The sequence below is a fragment of the Macadamia integrifolia genome, chromosome 2 (genome assembly GCF_013358625.1).
Source record: "Macadamia integrifolia cultivar HAES 741 chromosome 2, SCU_Mint_v3, whole genome shotgun sequence".
Lineage (NCBI taxonomy): Eukaryota > Viridiplantae > Streptophyta > Magnoliopsida > Proteales > Proteaceae > Macadamia > Macadamia integrifolia.
The window spans coordinates 34,945,008-34,963,906 of record NC_056558.1 but is presented as its reverse complement, the minus strand read 5'-3'; the positions used below and the strand labels follow the sequence as shown (position 1 = coordinate 34,963,906).

General features: G+C 37.1%; 3 protein-coding genes across 8 annotated transcripts in view; 2 read left to right on the top strand and 1 right to left on the bottom strand.

Moving 5' to 3' along the window:
- The first annotated feature begins 1,488 nt into the window (after positions 1–1,488).
- Positions 1,489–14,532, top strand: LOC122072010 (peptidyl-tRNA hydrolase 2, mitochondrial). Of its 4 annotated transcripts, none has more exons than XM_042636512.1 (9): positions 1,489–1,624; positions 1,742–1,951; positions 2,642–2,702; positions 2,830–2,866; positions 3,956–4,033; positions 4,209–4,281; positions 11,460–11,499; positions 12,652–12,720; positions 14,154–14,532. In XM_042636512.1, exons 1-8 carry the CDS (start codon positions 1,577–1,579, stop codon positions 12,699–12,701), a joined length of 597 nt encoding a protein of 198 aa, XP_042492446.1. In that variant the 5' UTR covers positions 1,489–1,576; the 3' UTR covers positions 12,702–12,720; positions 14,154–14,532. The 4 variants fall into 4 exon arrangements, with proteins under 4 accessions (XP_042492446.1, XP_042492445.1, XP_042492447.1 ...); XM_042636511.1 differs by lacking the exon at positions 14,154–14,532 and adding an exon at positions 13,862–14,145; XM_042636513.1 differs by lacking the exon at positions 14,154–14,532 and adding an exon at positions 13,856–14,145.
- On the bottom strand, positions 12,988–14,370 carry LOC122072011. 2 transcript variants are annotated; one of them, XM_042636514.1, is made up of 3 exons: positions 14,252–14,370; positions 13,499–13,564; positions 12,988–13,421 (listed from the first exon to the last, which is right to left on the bottom strand). In XM_042636514.1, exons 1-3 carry the CDS (start codon positions 14,321–14,323, stop codon positions 13,227–13,229), a joined length of 333 nt encoding a protein of 110 aa, XP_042492448.1. In that variant the 5' UTR covers positions 14,324–14,370; the 3' UTR covers positions 12,988–13,226. The 2 variants fall into 2 exon arrangements, with proteins under 2 accessions (XP_042492448.1, XP_042492449.1); XM_042636515.1 differs by having other exon boundaries at positions 13,499–13,561.
- Positions 14,533–17,062: 2,530 nt separating the features above from the next.
- LOC122072062 (protein NONRESPONDING TO OXYLIPINS 2, mitochondrial) overlaps positions 17,063–18,899 on the top strand; it is a 12,540-nt gene continuing 10,703 nt past the window's right edge. The window contains exons 1-2 of one of the 2 annotated variants that reach the window (XM_042636603.1): positions 17,063–17,308; positions 17,401–17,519. In XM_042636603.1, coding sequence (XP_042492537.1) covers positions 17,184–17,308; positions 17,401–17,519 — 244 coding nt within the window. In that variant the 5' untranslated portion in view covers positions 17,063–17,183. Of the gene's footprint in view, positions 17,309–17,400; positions 17,574–18,899 lie in introns of both variants that reach the window. The other variant, XM_042636602.1, reaches the window with a different exon arrangement.

Sequence of the window (18,899 nt, the reverse complement as noted above, 5' to 3'; positions counted from 1 at the left end):
ACAATATCATTGTCATCACTCCACCGGCAGCATCTCTACATCTCGCTGGTGAACAACAAACACTCAAGTTTAGCCGCTGAAAATATAGCAACGAACCCATTTGAGGACATGGCAATTGGTAATCACATTCTTCCGTGGAAAATATTTGGCATATTTTTTTTGAAGTAAACGTAACTTTAAAACGATGCAGAAGATAATGTAAAAAACAAGAACAAGCAATGCACACAGATTTACGAGGTTTGACAATATTGCTTACGTCCTCGGTGAAATGAGATCCTGCTTCACTATTAATAGAAAATAGAGTTACAACGCTCGTCCTCACACCTCTCAATATTGCTTGCATTACAGAGAAAGAAACCCTCGCTACAAATATATGGGGAAAAATCCTAATCCGAAAAGTACACAATTGCCCTCAAATAAAAAATTCGAACGAGGGGCTGCTCCCCCTACACCCCTGCTATGTAGGAGGTCGTTATGCTTGTCGAGGTGCTGTACCAGTACTCCCTAAATTAAACTGTGATGGAATATAAGACATTGTACACCAATAGTTCACATTTGAGTTAATCAGTTCACTAGTTGGTGGACTATGCATTTTTTTTTTTAGGTAAAGGATTATGCACTTTTAGGGGGTAAATAGAGAGAGATAATCAAAAGAGAGTGTATTATCAATCTTTCATCAAGTAGAGAGGAAAAATATTTGAATTTTGTGGTTTTGAATGCCAACCATGATGTAAGTTACCTGGTTGGTGGATCAGAAAACTTTAATCCTATAAATAAATCTATAGAATCTCAATTACAATGCTGCCTAAGAGACTCGGGAATATCAAAAACACATATTAAACACAATGTTGTCAAAGTACTATCTTCCCACCAATTCAAGATGAGAGCTAGACTTGAAAAACGTGTTTCATTATATGTTGTGTTTAGGGTTCTTCCCACAAAGACAATACTTAGGTCGTAAGAGACCTAAAAAACTTGATCCTTACAAAATTACAAGTGTACCCCTGGACATATAATAGGCCTGAAACCTGGCCCAAATATATACAAACCCAACAATAATTATGAACCACAAAGAATATAAGACGTAAAAACCCAAGTTGCTTTTGACTCGACATTCATATCCTAAATCAGAACTAGGTTTATTACATAACTCATAATCAGGTTTATCATTTATTGACTTCGACTCAATTTGAATGAAAAACTAGTTTTTCAACTAAAGAAGGAAAATGAAGACACATCTCATGGTCTCTACTCTAATCCTTCTCCACTCATTCAACATGTGGGTTCTCTTTCTCTTTCCTAATTAAATATAAAGAGCCAATGGGTGGACGCCAGGCATGGTTAATCCTCCCGTAAATAAATTGTGTTTAGCCCATTGTTTTAATAGCCTGAGTGATCGAAAAAAAAAATAATAAATAAATGGAAAATATAAAGATTTTTTTTTGGGGTTTCGGTGAAGAAAATATATAAAGGGCTTGAGGGCCATATATAAAAGTAAATTTAAAAGAAGGAAACTTCATTTTTAATATACAACAGCGAAGTAAAACTCGCCAGTCGCCATAGATGGTCGAGTAAGATGGTGGGTCTGTTTGGGAAGTCCTCTCAGTCTCAATCTTCAAACAAAGTACTCTTTTTTCCTGGCTATTTATTATAATTTCATTTGTTTTCAGTTCCCTATTTCTTCTACTCTGAATTGAGCTATTAGTTTTAAGTTCTAAGTGCTTTCTGTTTTGTAATTCAGCAACATAAACGAGAAGGGGAATGGTTCGGTGTGAGTTTCAGGCCAGAAAATTTCATACCAGGTCTCGTCATCGGCTTCATTTTTGGGTTGCTTTTAGATTTATCTGGACTTCCCAAACATAATTCCAAAGGAAACAAAAGCTTTCCTACTAGGGGCAACAGACAACAACAAAGGGTAGTTTCAGATAATGGCGATGAAGAGCTTAAAATGGTCAGTCATGGTGTTCTTTCTTCGATACTCTTACATTTTAATCATTTTTATTACCCTCCTATGGTCGTTTGGTATCAATCCATAGGGGCACATGGATGAAATCGGTAGGTTTTATGTTTTTAAATAACAGTTCCCATGATGGGTTTCATGTACAGGATGAATGTGGGTCATGGACTTCATTCCCTAATTATTATTTTTCTTTTGGTTATGTTCTGGATTTGTGATACTTGAAGCAAAATTAAGTACTCTTGGTCAAAGTTTCATAATTATCTAGCTCATGGACAATGTATGGCATTTCACTATTTTGCAATATCTAATTGTTAGTATCTCTATAAAGCAGTTGAACTCATGAACACTTAATTGTGAGGCATTGGTTATTGCTAACACAGCTACCCGTTGGGTTTTTTTTTGTTTCCCAAACATTTTCGGTTCTATTTTTCTTTGTTCATTAGATTGATAAATACTTGAGATGGAAACATAGGTTGTTGGTTTCAGTTCTTTTGAATTTATGTAAATGAAGAGTTAGTTGTCATGGTGTCTACGCAACCCAAGACATTGGAGGGGCCTAGATGCAAGGCGAAACCAACAAGGTGACCAAGTCTATGTGACGCCTATACAACTATACTTTATATACCTAGTCTGAGTGGAGAACAATATTTGATTTTCTTACTTAGGGACTGGTGGTTCCAGGTTTTGGTTGTCAGACAAGACTTGAAGATGAGACAGGGAAAAATTGCATCTCAATGTGCTCGTAAGTCATCAGTTTCTGCATGCCCTAATGAATCGTTTTGAAATTTTTGTTTCAGCTTGTATTATTATTTCAGCATGTTTCTTTCCAAGGGACCCTCTTTGATATTAGGTAAACTTTAAATTGGCAGATGCAGCCACTGGTCTTTATGCTGAACTGATGCAAAGGTAACACCTGCTCACTGCCACGAGTGCAATTTGCTAAATTCCATATTTGGCATGTTAGAAATCGTAATACTCAAAGAAATATGAGTAATCACTCTCATCTATAAGGATGACTTGATCTTGTAGATGAAATTCAATGTTTAGTTTTAACCTGTATTACTGTTATCCTTGTGTAAGCTCTTTTTTATTTCTCTCTTGCATAGTTGCATTAGTTGTGCTTCGTAGGTTTTGTCTTGTTCTTAATAGGAGAAAGATCTTCGATGTGTTTTTTTCAGATTAGAAGAGATAAAAGAATAAGGGGTAGGCCAGAAATTACTTGGAAAGAAGTAGAGATAAAAGATTTGGATACCTTAGATCTAATAATATACATGGCTTTAAACAGGGTTGAGTGGCAAAACAGGATTCATGTCCTGACCCTATTTAGTTGGGAAAAAATTAATTGAGTTGACCTTGGATGCCCTTTTTTTTTTTTTTTAATTTAAGAACTGTTGTTTTGTTATGGACAGTTGACAGAAATTTGTATGTTAAGCCTCACTTTCTAGTTTCCTTTTTTGCTTATAGTTCCCTTCTAGATTTCTTTTTGGAATGGTTTCTTGGTTTGCTCAGACCAAATAAACTGGCACACATTTACTATAACATGGCAGGCCAGATGAGGCTAAAATTTTGTGGGCGGGTGAAGCCCATGGTTCCCTGCTCACATGTCAAGTTTCAGAAAAAAAAAATAAAAATGGAATTTTCCAAGTGGCAAAAGTAAGCATTGAAAAAAATTAGGATACAGAGAAGGTGCATGGACACACCTGGGAGGGTACTAGATTGGATTTGAGTCTGAAATTTGAAACATGGTCAATCCAAATCTAGGAAATGATTTGCATCAGTTGAATTGCCATCCTTCCATGTGGCACAGCTAGGTGTTCAGACCGGGCAATATTTCATCTTTATTCAAATTGAACGTCACTTTTTTCTTTGTTTAATAAAAAGCAATTTTAACCTGCACCTGTTAGTCAAAAACTGTGCCTTGCAGTCTACTGGCTAGGACAACATTGTGCAAACTTACAGATTGCAGTGTGTATTGGTATTTGTTTTTGTTTGCAGCCAGAGATTCCTTTTGAGACAATGGGAGCAATGTGGCCAACCAAAAATAGTTGTGACATGCAAGAATCAACAGGAAATGTAAGCAGGTGATGTTATATATGATATAATCTATGAATAACAATGACAATAATAGTTATTAAATATCAACTAAGGGTTTTGTTATGATCCTGCACTGCCTTTTTTCTTTGCGCGGGATGGGGGTGGGGTTTGAACGATATTAATGCATTCAATTTTGGTTTGTCTATTCAATCAGGAATAGATTGAAGGAGACAGCAGCGAGCATTGGCCTTCCCACTTTTGTTGTTGCTGATGCAGGACGCACACAGGTTCTCACCTATTTCTGTATAGCTTAATCACATACATATATTTTAGGTAAAAAATTATTAAAGTAAACATTATTTATCAAAAGCTCAAAATGGTTGGAAATTACACACAGGAAGGCTAATGTCAAAATGTGAATCGTGAAATATATGAAGTTTGAGGTGTAGAAGATATATATCTTTGAATAAACTCTCCCTTATTTATGTGGTTTTACCTAAAAATATGGAATGTGCTATCTAAGATTTCTTTCTTTTTTTTACTTAAATATGTACGCTTGTTAGAACTTTGTCATTCTTTACTGCAGCTTGTTACCTATTTCTGAAGATGCTTTATTCTGAAATGTGATTTTCCAATAGCGCACATAGGTCTCACCATCTCCCTTAGAAACTTCGGCTATTGATCTGGATTTCATTATAGTATTTTGGATTAGGGAACACATAATAAAAATTTGAACCTCTATTCTTTATCGAATCAAATTCTTGGTATGGGAGAGATCAAACCTTGTGAACCTAGTGTTTATAACAAGTGATTGGAAAGTGAGCTTGAGCTTTGTTTTACACCCAACTAAGTCCTTGATGCTAAATCACTTACTGTGATAGGAGCATAATTGGTGTTGGGACAATTGTGAATCCTCTCTGTTGTATTTAGTAGGTTTTCTTATGGGGACTTCAGGCCTTCAGGGTTGGAGTTAAAGGAGCGTACTCAGTGCATGAGGCTCCGGCTACTTCAGGGTTTGGGGAGGGGCATACGTATGCAGCCTTTTGGACTACACTGTTGGATTCAAATAGTCTAAAAACTAGGGCTTTGTATATTGGAGTGTGCTTTTTGAGGGCTGTCATAGTAACAAGCTGTCTTCAATTATCAATTTGTTCATAGAGGGTGGGCCTCGGTGCAACGGTAAGGTTTCTTTATTGCAACCTGGTCGTCGTGGGGTTTAGGGTTGGAGTCGAATAGTCTAAAAACTAGCGCTCTGTATATTGGAGTGTGCTTTTTGAGGGCTGTTATTCTAACAACCTGTTTTCAATTATTAATTTGTTCTTAGAGGGTGGGCCTCGGCACAACGGTAAGGTTGCTCTATTGCAACTTGGTGGTCGTGGGGTTTGAGTTCCACGAAGTAGGGGTAAGGCTGCATACATATGCCCCTCCCCAAACCCTACATTAGCGGGAGCCTCATGCATTGGGTACACCCTTTTTTTAATTTTTGTGTGGATAACAATGTTGTGGCTCAGAACAGGTCTATTATTGTCAATGGGTTGTTTGGACCACTTTTATGGTTAGTTGATTATCACGTTGCTGTGGGTTATGTAAATTTCTTGTGTATTTGTGGGTGAAATCAGATTTGTTGCAATATATCAGTTATTCTCATGGTCTGCCCTATGCCAAGTACTTTCTTGAAAGTGATACTAGAAATATCTAGTGCTAAAGAAGAGGTGAACAAAAAAGGCCTTGGAGGTTCTTCCATGTAGCCAAACAAATTTGGATCTTGGGTTTATTGAACATCTTGTCCTTGTCTGCATAGATTGATAAACAATTTTGCTGATCCTGGCTAGGAGGAGAGTCTTTTGGAACTTTTCTGTTTACCTTGTTCTTTCTTATGCAATTTTCATGCTTTCTTGGATATTCTTTCTTTGTTTTTGAAAATGAGTTGGGTGAAAAGAGAGTGAAAATCCAAAACTAGTAAGAGACCAAACTTGTAAAGTGTATAGATGTTTTTGTTTACAGGAGTGCACTAGCTGGTGTGATTCTTCATATTCTGTTTTATATTTAGAGATACAAAACTAATTCAAAGATGATAGAAAATAAACAACTCAAGCTAGCAAGATAGTATTTTATCCAACTCAGTCAAATCAGGTCTCACTTGTGTTATTTTGGATTTGTTTTAGTAAAAAATTATATTCATTCTTTCTCAGTTGAAAGTATTCTTATGATTTCAGCCACGGGATCTTAGCTCTTATGTGATGCTATGTAAATAGAGTCAATTGATATCGTAATTAGTACTTAATCTTAGTTTGATGCAGTGCTGCACATTGATCTGATCGTTTGGACAGCTCTGAGCTTCTAATTTCTTTATGTCAGATTAATGTAGGGGCCAGTGGGCCCCACGAAAACCAACCCGATTGGATGTGGGCCCAATTAAATACTTAAGCAATTTAGGTCTAAGATCAAGTGGCAAAACAGTAAATAGATTGAAGATCATAAGGGTGGCAGACTTGTAATTTGTTAGAACTTCAAGACATAATCACTGGTTTACAAAGTTCTAGTAGAAAGGGTAAATTAGGAATTAGATGTAAAAATAGGACAATGAAGAATATGGGAGGAAGGGAAGGGGTATTGAAGGAAATCAAGAAATAAGAAATAGGGGATTAGAGAAATTGTGAGAAGAAAAGGTTTTCTTCCTCACGACAGAAGAGGAGAAACGGTTGAGCAGAGAAACAAGAGGAGAGAACTTCAATACCTATCGGTTGGGTCTGAAACTTCATGCGTATATTCGCAACCTCGAACACCCTGAGTATGATCCATTGCAGGCTCTAAGATCAAGGGAACAAATAGCTTTAATTTCTGCAATTGGGTTAGACGAAAAAAAACTCAGAACTGAACCTGTTGCAGGTTTATTGCTCACTGGATGGAAGGAACTGGGGAAAGGGAACATAGGGTATGAATCTGATTCCAATTTCAGGTCCAACTGGCCTCTGTTGATGAATCGAGGAAGCCTACCTGAATCTGTTAGTGTTGCCCAGAACAGGGTTTCAGCAGTTACAATAAAGAAAGGAGGAAGGAAGAGAAGAAAGGGGGCAGGGGGCAGGGGGAGGGCGAGTTATTGCACAGAAGAAAGGGGGAAGGGGATTCTCGCAGAAGAGGAGGAGAAAAAGAGAAGAAGGGGGCAGGGGGGAGAGAGGCAGCCACGCAGAGGGGGAGGGGTTTCACAAATCAATTCATCTTTTCTTCAATTAACATTCATTGAAAATAAACAATGGCCAATGGCCTTACACTTAAAGAGAATAAACTTCCAAAAATAAAAAGATACTTAGAAACTCAATTGTATGAAATAAAAACTACCTAATAGATCAATATAAAGAAATCCCAGTTTCCTAATTGTGTAAGACAATCAAATATCATTAGATTTAAAGCAAAGTACTAGGATCAAATAAGATTTGGTGGGGTCCACAAAATCTTCTAAGATCTTCTAAAAATCTGGATCGATCTTGGGACCCACAAGATCTTCTAAAATCTTCTAAAATCTTCTAATTAAAAATAAGCAACTAAGATAGAAATAAAATCTCCTACACCTAAGCTAACAAAATAAAGAAACAACTAAGGACTCAAATAGGGAACAAATATTCTCAAATAAAAATAAAATCCTAAATATTCTATTAAACTTAGAATCCAAATTAGTAACTTGGAACCCAAATTGGATCTGGGTCTTGATCCGGGTTCTGGAGCATGCTTGGGTCGATCCATCGGAGTGCTGCTGCATCACAGATCCTCGGTTTCTGATACAATCTCGGGGTTCGGAGACTCTATTTGGGTTCACATGGGCCTATCCAACTAATGAGCAACTCAATTGATGTGTTTAATGGCAATCCTGCAAATAGATGGAAGTTTAGGACCTCTTTTGAGGTAAGATAACAACATAAGGTGTTGGAATTTAAGTGTATGGCCGCTGCCAATCATCCAAAAGATGCCTTGTGAGGGAAGGTGCGCACCTTATTACTTATAGCATCCCCCTCTGTAGCCAAACACTCACGAGTCGATCCGGGATCTAGGTAGAGACTTTGGGCATTCTTCGTACAGTCGATATGGGCACCAACAATCCCCTCCAAAGTAGCAAACCTGCGCCTGGGGAGACTCGAACCCATGACCTGCTCTGATACCAGTTGTTGGACCTTAAGTGTACGATCGCTACCAGTCCCCCAAAAGACGCCTTGTGATGGAAGGTGCGCACTTTATTACTAATAGCATCCCCCTCTGCAGCCAAACACTCATGAGTCGAGCTGGGATCTGGGCGGAGACTTTGGGCCTTCTCCATACAGTCGATATGGGCATCAACATAAGGGACTCAACAACAACTACAACATCCAAAACTTATCCCAACTTAATGGGATCGGCTATATGGAGATTTCAAGCAAGGATGAGTGTAAGGATCCATACAAAAAGATTGTTGGGTTATGGTTAATTATGATAAGTGTCGGCTTGTCAACCTGATGCACCACTATCCACAAGCTTATAACAATAGACTATAATAAGGTATTGTCTGTCTACCTGACGCACCATATAGATCGGTCAAGCCAAAGCGTCCTACATGCATTATGTCCACCACCAAGACAATCCAAACTAGAAAGGGAGAAATTTGCTGAAATTTTAAATAAGGATAGACATGAAATAAATGAACTCAAAGTCATAGGGGCTTTTGAGTACTTTAATAAGAAGCTGTAATTGGAATTAACAAAAGGTCTTATCCCCTACTTCGCGACAGCATAAACCTACGGAAACCCAACTCGAGTTCAAGCGATGGAACTCTCATATGGATTCCAATTGGCCTGAAATATTAGGGTTGGAGTTGCTTAGCCCTGATGATAAAAAGCGGTTCAGAAAATATTATTTTAGTGGTCTGGAATGGTGCTATGAACAGTTGCAGAAGGAAAAACCAGAAAAGGGCAGGTTAGGTGGATATAAAGCAAATTGATTCAAATAAACAGAAGGTCAGAGTGATGGAGGACAGATAATTAATTTCCAAGTTTGAGAACAAATCGATGAGTAATGAAGCATATATAATTTTGAGATCTCAATAATTGTTAGACAGAAAAAAGAGAGCAGCGTTCCACCTAGTACTAGAAACAAGGAAATGTAATAGAAGAAAGAGGAAGAAATAGAAGGAGAATGGAAAAGGGAATAAGGAGAGATTACGTGTGGATCACACCTGGTTCAAGAGAGGAGATTAGAGAATCTTGCACACGACAGCTCTTGGCAGCAACATGGTAAAATTTCATTCCAAATCTGTCTTTCGTTGGTTACAACCATGAATGTAAAAACTTGCAACCAGAAATAAACCTACTCAAACTCCAACACTGTAATAAAATTGAATTCAAACTCTACCTATACTTTTCTTACAATGACTCTAACAAGATAAAGGCGAAAATAAAACGAATTACATAAATATCTATCATCCCTACGCCTAACTGCATCAGTTTCAATGCCTTGCACATGTTATGGTCTTAGATAATACTATTTACTCTTTCAGTCTCAGCTTAGTAAATTAAACCTCAGTATGGTTTAGTTTCTTTATGCTTTCTGCCATATGATATTAGTTTTAGGTGATGTTATGCGGACGAATCAATTAGGGGCCATTGCTTGGAGCAATGGTAAAAGATTCAGGCTGCCAGAACAAATGCTTGGGTTTGAGTCTTGAGAGCAGCCAATTTGCGCAAAAAATGCCGAAGGTTAGGATCGTCTCCAAACTCATCCCTCCCAGGACCTCGGATAAGCGGGATTAGTACAATGGCCCTTTTGTGTGGTAGAATCAATTATTCATTCTGTGTGGTAGAATCAATTATTGTAAGGCGAATTTTCGTTTGATGGCCCAGTTCTGATGAGTTTTATCAGTTGTTATTAACTGCTGGATGCACTTGTGATGAATCACTCCCATTGGGGTGTTTTCGCGTGGTTTAGCTTCAACGGTTCACTCAACTGTGCCAGATGGGACATAAGAGACATTAACACTGTAACTACAAAGTTCAGCAGGCTTCCATTTTGGCAACAGACCAAGTTACCAGGCCTACCTTCTCTATTTTCTCTGCTTTTTTTTATGGCTTGAAAGCCACCTGGTTGTCTGTTCCTCTGTTTTCAATCGCTGGAAAGGGCAGATCAGGTTTATCCTCTATCTCATGTCCATTTCCGTTAGGTAGCAGAGATTACAATCTCCTTGACCATCTCTCTCTCTCTCTCTCTCTCTCTCCCCCATCCTCTTTTAAAGCCATTAAATAACATCTCAGTTTGACAAACCTACCTGTTTCCAGCCTCTTGGCAACCGGACAGAAATGAATGGCATCGACTTTGTGATTCTGATGGGAATACTTTGGACCAGTTTGCTATTTCAATCAGGGTAATAGATTTTGGCACCGTAGACGTTCTAAGTGATGACAGAAACATGGAGGAAGGCTTCATGTTGCCCGAAACTCTGGAGAGAAACAAGCATAGTTGACATGGCATCTCCTAGGCACCGCCTAGGCGTCTAGGCTCTTTCTTGTGTCCAAGACGACAACATGCATTGTTGACACTTCACAAGCTTACGTTGATTTATGTTTGTTGTTTTGTTTTTTTATGAATATACCTTATGATTGTTTATTATATGTTGGTTTCTCATATTAGGTCATTACTAGCATAATTATTTCATATTGCCTTGATATGGCTTCTATGTCACATATAAGTGTAGTATATAAAATTATCATTGCAATATTACTAGTCATATACTACATGTCCAGGGCGTGCCTTGTCATCTAGGCACCCTCCAACACCTTGGGTCACCTAGTCGCCGTGACAACTGTGGAAACAATGAGGAAGACGAAGGAAATGAGGAGTGTACAAACCGATCAAACCATAATAGTAGTGAATTATGACCCTGCCCCTTTCTTAAGCAAAGCAGAGAAAATACCCTCATATCAGCTCCAAAATCCCAGTTCACCTCAAGTAAACCCCATTATGTCTACGATTTACTTAAGATGAAATCTAGGTCCAACGTTTGGACCATTCCAGCGACCTTATCAGATCAGACCGTCCTGGAAACATTTGTCTTTTTTATAAACACTTAATTTTAGCTTGATACAGTATTGCACACTGACTTGATCATTAGGATGACCCTGAGCTGCTAATTTCTATTTTACAGACCCTTGGTAAACACTGGGCATAAATGTACTGTACATGATGTAGTCTTAGTAAATAGAGTTTATTTTTGGTCATTTTGAGTTTGATATGATTTTTCTCAGACTTGATCATTTGGAGCACCCTAAATAGATTTTATATGTGACGGTTTCTCTGTAGTCTTAAAATACCTTAAAGATGTGCTGGTCTGAACCAATTTGGGTCTCATTTGCTTTTCTAATTTTGATGCTCAGTCATTAATTTCTAGCATTTTGTTTAGCAATAGGCAATCATGATTCAGAAATTGAAAGCTTTGCATTTGACACAGGTTTTGGCTGGATCAAAGACAGTTCTTGCCATTGGACCTGGTATGATCCTCATAATTGCTAATTCAGATTGCCTAAAAACTAAGTGCCTGTTTACTACACTTAATTTCCAATTTTTTTTCCCCTCCAAAATCTTTGCTTCTATGAATAATTCATTTTTGGGATAGGTAAATGAACTTGTCCATTCATGCCCAATATGTCTTAATTTATTAGCTTCAGTTAATCTTCGAGTAAATGCATCCAGCTTTAAGCAATCATGCAAGCAAGTTTACACACTCATGGCCAGATGTGTGCCGGTGGGTGGGGGACTGGCTTGCCATATGCCAATTTTGTCAACTTACCTCCACTCTATGGTCCATTTATTGTGCTTTAACAATATCTTCCTTCAAAATTTTAAATTTTATTATAAAAATCTCCTGAAAGGACAGAGTTACTTTTGCAAGTGGCTCCAGCGGTTGCAGTAAAAATTTACCACAAGCAGAGGATGGTGTGGTCAACGTGTGGAGCTTTTGTATGGGTTAATATTTGATATGAGCCTTGATGGGATGGCTGGATTTAGTACAAAAATCTGGGGCCCATGCTGCAGGGTCACTTCCAAGTTACCCTGTAAACTTCATCAGGAATGCAATGATGGTTACGGTTGACTAGTGCTTAATAGGATTAATTTGGTATCAACATAACCAGTCCCAAACCAGACTTTTTGTCATCCTTAATTTCAATAGCTTACATCTGGATCTACCATATGTACTCAAGCTACTTAGTAACTAAAAAGTCGTGATGAAAGCAAGACAAGAAGGGTGAAAAAGAAAGAAAACTCTTGTATTTGGTAGACATCCAGTTGCTTTGCCAATGACCAGATTTCTATATTTTTTCTTCCCAACGTTAAATGTAGGTTTTTAGAAAGTAGAAACATATGTGGAGCTATGTTTGAAATTCCAACTAGAAAGGGTAGCTGCTAGTATGATCTTCATTCAAATCTAGTAAAGGAACATTAATTTCTTGAATTTAAATAATTCTAACTTCCTTCTTAATAAGTACTACTTTTACTTTGTGAATGGAAAATTATGGGAAGGCCTTCAATTCCAAATGTCTGGATTGTCTAACCCTTGTCATTTATATAATCAGCCTTCTCATTGTCAATTCTTTTGTAGCAAGCTTTTTATGGACATTCTGAGTGTTGATCTTTTTGAGCAGGTAGGAAGACATTGGTTGATTCAGTTACTGGGAAATTGAACCTGCTCTAATAATTTTGTCCACCTAGAGGTACAATAGACAAAATTTTGCAAAAGAAGATTATTTTGACGTGATTGTACTTTCCGTTCTCTTTATTTTGATGAGAGTTTCCATTCTGTTATCTCTTAGGGGAGAACCTCTTCTCTCTCTCCAACCATGTTTTAATGGGTGGGAACATGGATGCACTCAATGAAGTCAGATGGTACATACATGAAAATGAGATTCAGGGTTCCATTGTATAATCATATTTGACCTTCATCAGATTAACATTTATGACTGAATACAAGTGTAAACAGGTGAACTGAAACTGCAATTTATAAATGTTTAATGTATGAAGTTTTAGACAATAGATAATGAGAAGTCTACTATTATCGATTCTGTGGGGATAGTCCACCATCCTTGTACCATCCTACAAATATGCACATATGCTGTGGATCCGACTCCTCGTGATGCAACTTCTCCAACCTAAGATCTCTTATGTGAAGAAAAGGGACCCCAAATTCTTTTAGCCATCTGGATCAGTACACTTGAAAACTTCAAAAAGGAGCTGAAAGGGGCTCCCTAAGTATAGCTTTCTCAGGGGATTTGTTGATTCTGCTAGAACTGCAAGAGCATTCTCTTGATCTTTCAATGACTAGAACATGTTCCTTGCCATATGCAATGGAGTGAAGTTTCTCTCTCTTTTTGAGCTTCTCTTTCCTCCTGCTTATCGGGGCTACTGGTCTGAGTCCCTATATAATCGGTTGACAAGGATTAATTTCTCAACTAAGGTATTGCTTCAGAATACAATATCAGGAATAGAAAATACCTCAATGAACACATTTGAAGCCTTGTGAGGCTTCATTTTTTGAACTATATCTGCTGCTGCTTCCTGCTTCAAAACAGCTAATCAACTTTGTTAGTATGTACTTATGGCAACAGGGAATAAAAAAATTTGCAATTAGCCTTAAATGGGATGCCAAGACATTTGATTCAGTGATGCAGAGGATTTGAAATTATATTCTCTTAATTTTGTAAATATATCATTCGTATATTGTTATAAGGCCACCCATTCTGTACGATACTACTCCTGTTTGCAATTTCTTTTTGAGACCTCGGCTCGAGCCCAACTGTTTTGAAGTTAAGATCAGCTCTTCAGATATAGTTTCTTCTGTGACAACTTCAGTTGCAGAAATTTGCTGACTAGAAAGTGAAAAGAAGCGAATTTCAAGCAACAAGTGGTTGAAGGGAACGAAGCAACAACAGTTGAAGTATTGATGGTGATTTATGTTTCAGTGACAGACTGCCGGTAAGGCCTGATTTGAATAACCTTTTGCTAGGCATAGTTAGAAAATTAGAGAGTTCAGATTAACCTGCTATGCTTGTAAATTAGTGCCTGAACTTGTTATCAAGCTCTCATGTAATTTAATATTTTTCACTCACTGAATGTGATGGGTTTGACACCTTTCTAATGTTTGATCAACATGGCCATGGTGTGTTAGTAAAACAAAGACAACAACAGTAGATACTGGGAAAACAAACAAACAAACATTGGGAATTTAGAGAAGGAAAATTTTGTTACCATGGCATTGTTGAGCTGTCCTTGATTCAAGGTCTTGGGTTCCATTTCAATGGAGCAAGAAAGACAAGCCATGAAATCGCCAGAAATCGCAGACTAACAATGCAGATGGATTGTTGCTCTTTCTTTATGTTTCATAAGATTGTCATTGTAACTGTACATTTATAGACTTCTGAACAAAGTTGAGTGACTGTGAAGGAACCTACCTTGTTATGATCATTCTGGTTAATTGAATAATGTGAGGTCAGGGTTAGAGAACAAAGCAAAATCTGTTTCTTCTGTCATTGAGTTCTCGTGGGTGTTTCTGTACCTTTTCAAAGCCCCTTCACGGAATATCTAGAACTGATTATTACAAGACTACGGGACTTGTTTGGGGTTGACCACCTCAATGGTTGACACTTGGGTTCCGATGATTTGTCCAACCTTAATGACCACAGTTATCTTAACTTGTTACATACTTTGCATCTTATTTCATACAACACTTGAGGCTGCTAAATTATCATTGTATTTTTTTTTTTCTGGAATTCCCATGACTGCATCTGTCTCCGAGGCTCGACGGCGACCCTATGTGGTGCCATGTAATACTGTATATTTGTTCTTGTAAAGGAGTGGTGGAAGATTGCTAAGGGGTTGGAATTGGTCGCGGCCTACAGACTTTGTTCGTTGTGGAAAACAATATCGATATTTACTTTAAGGGGAAATTTTTCCTCCACTCATGGAGTAGGGTTCACCCACCATCCTAGGGTCTTAATTACTCATCCTTCCTACCTACATATGGTATGGATAGAAAAGGTAGGCAGAGTAGAACAGTCAATTACACCATATTTAGTGGTGTTATGCCTTTAGCATCTTTAGCAAATAAGGGAGCTAGTTAGTCTCGCACCATTTTGTTGACATAGGTAAGTTAAATTAAAGCAAATCCAGGGCCTCCAGGGCCACCCTCAAAAGTCTTAAGCTTCGAACTTCACCATCTCAAGACAATCAAAATTTAGAACAGATGACTACACCCTGGCTTTTGTTGAATAAGCTCTATTGGATTCAGAAAAAGGATTGCGATCGGCGTAATCGTCCAAATCGGATCAGTATTGGTTGAGAACGATTCGAATGATGACCAATTTGATACCGACACAATAGTATAACCCAAGGGTAAAAAAGTAATAGGATTTGATTAAAAAAATAGAGGTAAATTTGTCTGATCTATATTAGTATCAGATTGGTATCGACCAAGATCTAATATTAACGAAATTACCCATGCCTATATGCCTACATATCCACTGGGATAGAAACGGCTTGATGCATGACTTATCCATGTATGTGAACCATCTCTTTCAGGACAGACCTATGAGCTTACCTATAAAATGGTGTAGAAACTAAAACCTAAAACATGTAGAAAGGAAAGAGAATCGTAAATAAATAATCACACAATGTAAGGATTTACATGATCTGACGAGATTTCCTACGTCCATGATGATATGAGATTTGTTGTATTATCAATGGTGAACAAAGTTATAGCTGCTCGTTCTCATGCCTCTCTCAGATTATAGAGAGGCATCAATACAACTCATACAGAACAAATATAGGTACTGTTTTATTGAAATACTCATATATTTAATTTTTAATGGCCCCTTTAGAATCAATCCATTAACCCATGTGACAAAATACAAGACATCGTACTCCAAACAAAAGGTACAATGACAACCATTGGTGTGATGTGCATATTCCTCCCAAACTGATAGTTTGTGAAACCATTCTCCAACTGCATTGGGGAATTTTCTTCATTTGGTTTCAAGGGAAATTGAAAGGAAAGGAAGTGAAAGTTTTTGGACCTAAAAAGGAAACTTTGTGATCATTGTCCAACATAATTATATAAATTACTTAAATTTCTTACCATATTTTGTATTTTAGATCTAATTTTTATTTTATTTTTGTGTTTGGTAGCCAAGAGAAGAAAAAAAAAAACAAAAGTACAAAAATTGTACTTTTTCTTGATTTAAAAAAATTCTCATTGTGGTTAGCATAGATAAAATTATTTTTCTAATTTCAAAATTCACATTGGGAATGGTGAAGTTTCCTTTTGCTACCAAAAAAATTTCTTGCCAAAAACATAAGAAAATACAAATTTTTTCTTTTATTTTCTTCTAATGGTTGCCAAACATACATACTTTTATTTTTTTATTTTTTTTACCATTTTATTTCTTTCCTATTATTTTCTTTTCTTCTCTTTTCTAGATTCTTTTTTCTTTTCTTCTTTTAGCTACCAAAACACAAAACACAGCCTAAATCAAAGGGATTTAGAGTAAAGTAAACTTTAATAACTAAATATTAACAAAAAATTATAATTTGAAATTAGTGACAACCATGTGGGATTGATTACTAAACGTTTTCTTATTATCTTCAAAAATTTTCTTTCCCTTCCTTTTCATTCCTCTTCAACCAAATGGAACCTTAGGGTGTGTTTGGCAGTCAAGAGAAGAAATGAAAAGAAAAGATTAAAATTGTACTATTTTCTTGATTTAGAAAATTCTTATCGTGCTTGACATGTCTTCAATCAAAAGAAGATTTAAAAAAAAAAAAAAAATTCAAAATCATCTTGAGAGTAATTAAGTTATCTTGTGCTATAAAAAAAAAAAAATCTTACCTAAAACACAAGAAAACATAATAAAATAAAATAAAAATCTTTTCTTCTATTAGTAGCTAAATAAACAGAATTTTTTATTTTCTTATTATTTCATTTCATTTCTATTCTTTTATTTTCTTCTCTTTTCTAAAATAAGCTGCTTACGGTGAATTTCCAACAGGTGCTGGAAAGTGGAAATAATAAAGAATTTTGGAATAGAGCCAACGACTCACAGGGTAACGACTAACGAGGCAGTCGAATTTCAAACCCTACTAAAACCCTTTGAACGTTCGTCTACTCGGGCCACTCCGTCTTCTCATGGCGTCTGGATGTCGAACTTTCTCAAGACCTGCTCTCAATTTCCTAAAATCGGCCATGAGTAAACCCAGCAGCAAGCCCGTTCCTTCAACGCGAACTTGTTTCTCGTCTCCTACCTTTTCAAGGTAATCCTTCCTCTCTTCTCGAACATCTGTTTCAACTGTATGTGTTTTCTTCACATCGGTGTAGGTTTCAACAGTTTCATTTGTGCTTTTAGGTTACCTCCTGAGGTGCGTTGTGTCCAATCACTCCTTCCGTTACACAGCGCAGTTTCTTCGGCGCGTCTCACGTCTTGTCTCGGCATTGACTCGAGTAGCTCGAGATCGCTATCTCAGGGTATGCTCTGCCGTGCAAACCCTGGAGTTTGAGTTCCATTTTTTATTCGTATCTGTAAGCAACTTTTTCTCTAATTATTATTTCTTTCGTTATGTTATTGATTTCTATTTTTAAACAAAAACAGAAATGAAATAATTCATTCAGTTGCCGAGATAGCAACTTTAAAAATCAAATGTACAAGGCACCAAAATGCAAACAGGAAGACCGTTAGAAACCCCTCATTTACAAAAATCCTAAACCCATGAAATGAAACTGACATCAGTCCATTAAAAAGACATCAGCAGCCTCAGAAGCCATTGAGGGGAAAGTACAGAGAGAACTGAAATTCCAGAACCTGAAAACTATCCCTTTCTGCACACAACAATACAGACAAACAACAAGATTGAAAAAAAAAACAAACCTGTGACATCAACACCCAAAGGCTTGACATGTGCAATCTGCAGCATCATTGGTTGTGTTAAATGCCTCTGAAATCAGAAATGAATTCTGATTTGAGACCCGTTTAAATTCATCGAATACCAACTTACTTCTTTGAGTAAGATGCCAATATTCTTATTGTCAAATATTCTTCTGCTTCTGTTTTTCCAAAGTGCCTGTGGTGCAATGGTTAAGTTGCACTATTGCCATATCTTGGTCACAAGTTTGGAACTTGGAAATAGCTTCTTCTACGAGGCAGGGGTAAGGTTGCATGCATTTTCCCCTTGCAGACCCCTGCTTTAGTGGGAGCCTCATGCACTGGGTTGCTCTTTCTTTTTAGTTTTTCCAATGTGCCCATGTAAGAATTATGGGATTAATTAATTATTTAGGTTGATTAATTGGTAAGAGTCAAGTTACATGAATCAGTTTTGGTCCACTATCCAGTTTAGGGATACGTTGGTCCAACCCATTGTGGTTTAAGATTTTAAAGTCAAAATTTTAGGTCTCTACAACCCTCATCCTTTCTTCTCCACTTTACTACAAAGAAAGAGAACTCAAGGAGGTCTGAGATGTTGTAGAAGATCCAAAACAAGCAAAAAAGACGATCATCAAGAACTACATTGAGTTCGTCTTCAAGATACTTGGTGCGAGGTATACATTGATCTTCCTTAAGATTTTATTCGATATTGTGTAACTGTTTTCTGTGCGAGATCCAAATAAGGTTTGTCATAGAACCCTAGAATGTCTTATAAGTGATATTAGAGCGAACCACACAGGACAAGAATTGATATACACTGTTTGCATGTTTGATTTGTTTTTTAAGAACCTATTTGACTAGACGATTTAAAAAAAAATGGTCGAGGTCATGGCTATAACCAAAGCTGCAACTCCATCAATCTGGTCGTGGTTTGTGTTTTTCTAATGCCCGAGGCTGGTTTTGAGTTGAACCTATTAAAAAAAAAA

What these genes read in the sequence shown, in the direction of transcription:
- LOC122072010 (XM_042636512.1), top strand. Translation starts at nt 1,577, where the DNA reads ATGGTGGGTCTGTTTGGGAAGTCCTCTCAGTCTCAATCTTCAAACAAA. An exon ending in AATTGCATCTCAATGTGCTC is followed by an intron (nt 2,703 to 2,829) that starts GTAAGTCATCAG and finishes TTAAATTGGCAG; the next exon opens with ATGCAGCCACTGGTCTTTAT. An exon ending in TGCAAGAATCAACAGGAAAT is followed by an intron (nt 4,034 to 4,208) that starts GTAAGCAGGTGA and finishes CTATTCAATCAG; the next exon opens with GAATAGATTGAAGGAGACAG.
- LOC122072011 (XM_042636514.1), bottom strand. Translation starts at nt 14,323, where the DNA reads ATGGCTTGTCTTTCTTGCTCCATTGAAATGGAACCCAAGACCTTGAAT. An exon ending in GACAGCTCAACAATGCCATG is followed by an intron (nt 13,565 to 14,251) that starts GTAACAAAATTT and finishes GCTGTTTTGAAG; the next exon opens with CAGGAAGCAGCAGCAGATAT. An exon ending in CTTCAAATGTGTTCATTGAG is followed by an intron (nt 13,422 to 13,498) that starts GTATTTTCTATT and finishes CCGATTATATAG; the next exon opens with GGACTCAGACCAGTAGCCCC.